General features: G+C 44.5%; 1 protein-coding gene across 1 annotated transcript; it reads left to right on the forward strand.

Annotated features, from left to right (window-relative positions):
* Positions 1 to 557: 557 nt before the first annotated feature.
* Positions 558 to 1,193, forward strand: LOC149216079 (uncharacterized). Its single transcript, XM_089389813.1, has one exon. The coding sequence runs from the start codon at positions 558 to 560 to the stop codon at positions 1,191 to 1,193; it is 636 nt and encodes a 211-aa protein (XP_089245939.1).
* Positions 1,194 to 1,739: the final 546 nt, after the last annotated feature.

The raw sequence follows: 1,739 nt of genomic DNA on the forward strand, positions 1-1,739 counted from the left end.
CTTTCTGCCTCCTCTCCCTCACCCCTGCCTCAAAAAGTCCTCATTGGAGCTCCTAAGGTGCCTCAAATGAACCCCGATGGGAAATCCAATGAAATGGATGTTGATGCTCTCCCCAGCCAAACTTTGCACTTAGCTCTCACCTCAGCGGAAAGTAGTCAATCGCAACTCATGGAGGTAGAGCCGGAAAGCATAGATCTGGGCGGATTAGACATTTTTGAGCTGGAGCAAGTATGCAGAAAGAAGGAATATGATAAGATTCAAGTGCATCAAATCAATACCTTGGAAGTTATCATATCCAGGGCCTATCAGTAGCAACAATTGGGAATACAGCCAGGCAGTCACTGGGACGCTAGCTTCCTTCCCAAAGACTCCAAAAAACGTGGAAGAAAGACAGACCTCCAGAGAACTATTGCCATAGGGAAAATCCTGGTTGACTCAGGCAAATATGCTAAATTGACCAAGTATTACAAGCCCACAACTAATAGTGAATCATGAAGCTCACTTCATGGAATCTAAGAGGGCTCAATAGCCCCGGGAAACTCAGAATGATAAAAAATATGATAAAGCAAGAGCAACCTCAGATTTTCTTTCTACAGGAAACAAAATGTAACAGTAACACTTTGGGAAACATCCTCTCAAAAGCATGGCCCGGTTGTCAATCGGTTGCAGTGGATGCTTCGGGTGCATCCGGCGGTTTGGCAATTGCCTGGAACACGCAAGCTATAACTCTTTCAGACTTCCATGCCTCCCATCACATTATACAGGCCACGTTTCATATAGTTGGAACCAATATCCATGGGCATCTCACTAATGTTTACTTTCCACAGGAAGCAGCCAACAAAATCGCTCTTCTAGACACAATAGAAGCTCTTAACATCAACAGGGTTCATCCTCTATGGATCATTGGAGGAGACTTCAATATGATTACCAAATTAGAGGAAAAGAGGGGAGGTCGAGCCAAGCTGGAACAGGAAAATGACCACTTCAAAGAATTTATCCAAAACAACTTGCTAATAGATATGCAATCGTCCAATGGAATCCACACTTGGAGCAATCGGAAGGCTGGGCGGCACCAAATCGCTTCAAAGCTTGATAGATTCCTCATCTCGAACAACGCAGTGCATCTCGGTGGCGATCTCTCTGCATCTATTCTTCCATATTCGGGCTCCGACCACTGGCCAATTTCTCTCTAGTGGCAAAGGCCAGGCAACTCAACCAGACGTCCATTCCGATTTTAGGCTTTTTGGCTCTCCCATCCCGCCTTCAACGATCTCATCAGAACCTCCTAAAATAGCTTCCCAGTACCTGAAGGATCAAAAACGTTCCAGTTCCAACAAAAACTCAAATTCTTGAAAGCCCAAATCAAACGCTGGAATCAAGAGACTTTCGGCAACATCTTTAAGGCTCAACAAGATCTACACAAAGAAATGAGAGATCTCCAGCAACAGAGAATCGCAGAGGGACACAAGGAAGGCAACTTCACAATCAATTGGAGGAGAGGAAAAAGCAGGAAGAAATTCTTTGGAAGCAGAAATCTAGGATCCGATGGCTGAAAGATGGCGAAAGGAACACTAAATTCTTCCACATAACTACAATTCAAATAAGATTGCATAATACCATCTCTTTCATACAAAAGCAAGGAGGGGAAAGAGTGGAAAACCATGTTGAGATCGAACAAGAATTCATCGGTCACTTCCAGGGGGTCCTTCAGGAACCCCAAATTGATAGACGGCCTGCCA

Source organism: Pinus tabuliformis, chromosome 1_1 (genome assembly GCF_031772625.1).
Source record: "Pinus tabuliformis cultivar Carrire ecotype Pingquan chromosome 1_1, CPIR1, whole genome shotgun sequence".
NCBI classification, from domain to species: Eukaryota; Viridiplantae; Streptophyta; class Pinopsida; order Pinales; family Pinaceae; genus Pinus; species Pinus tabuliformis.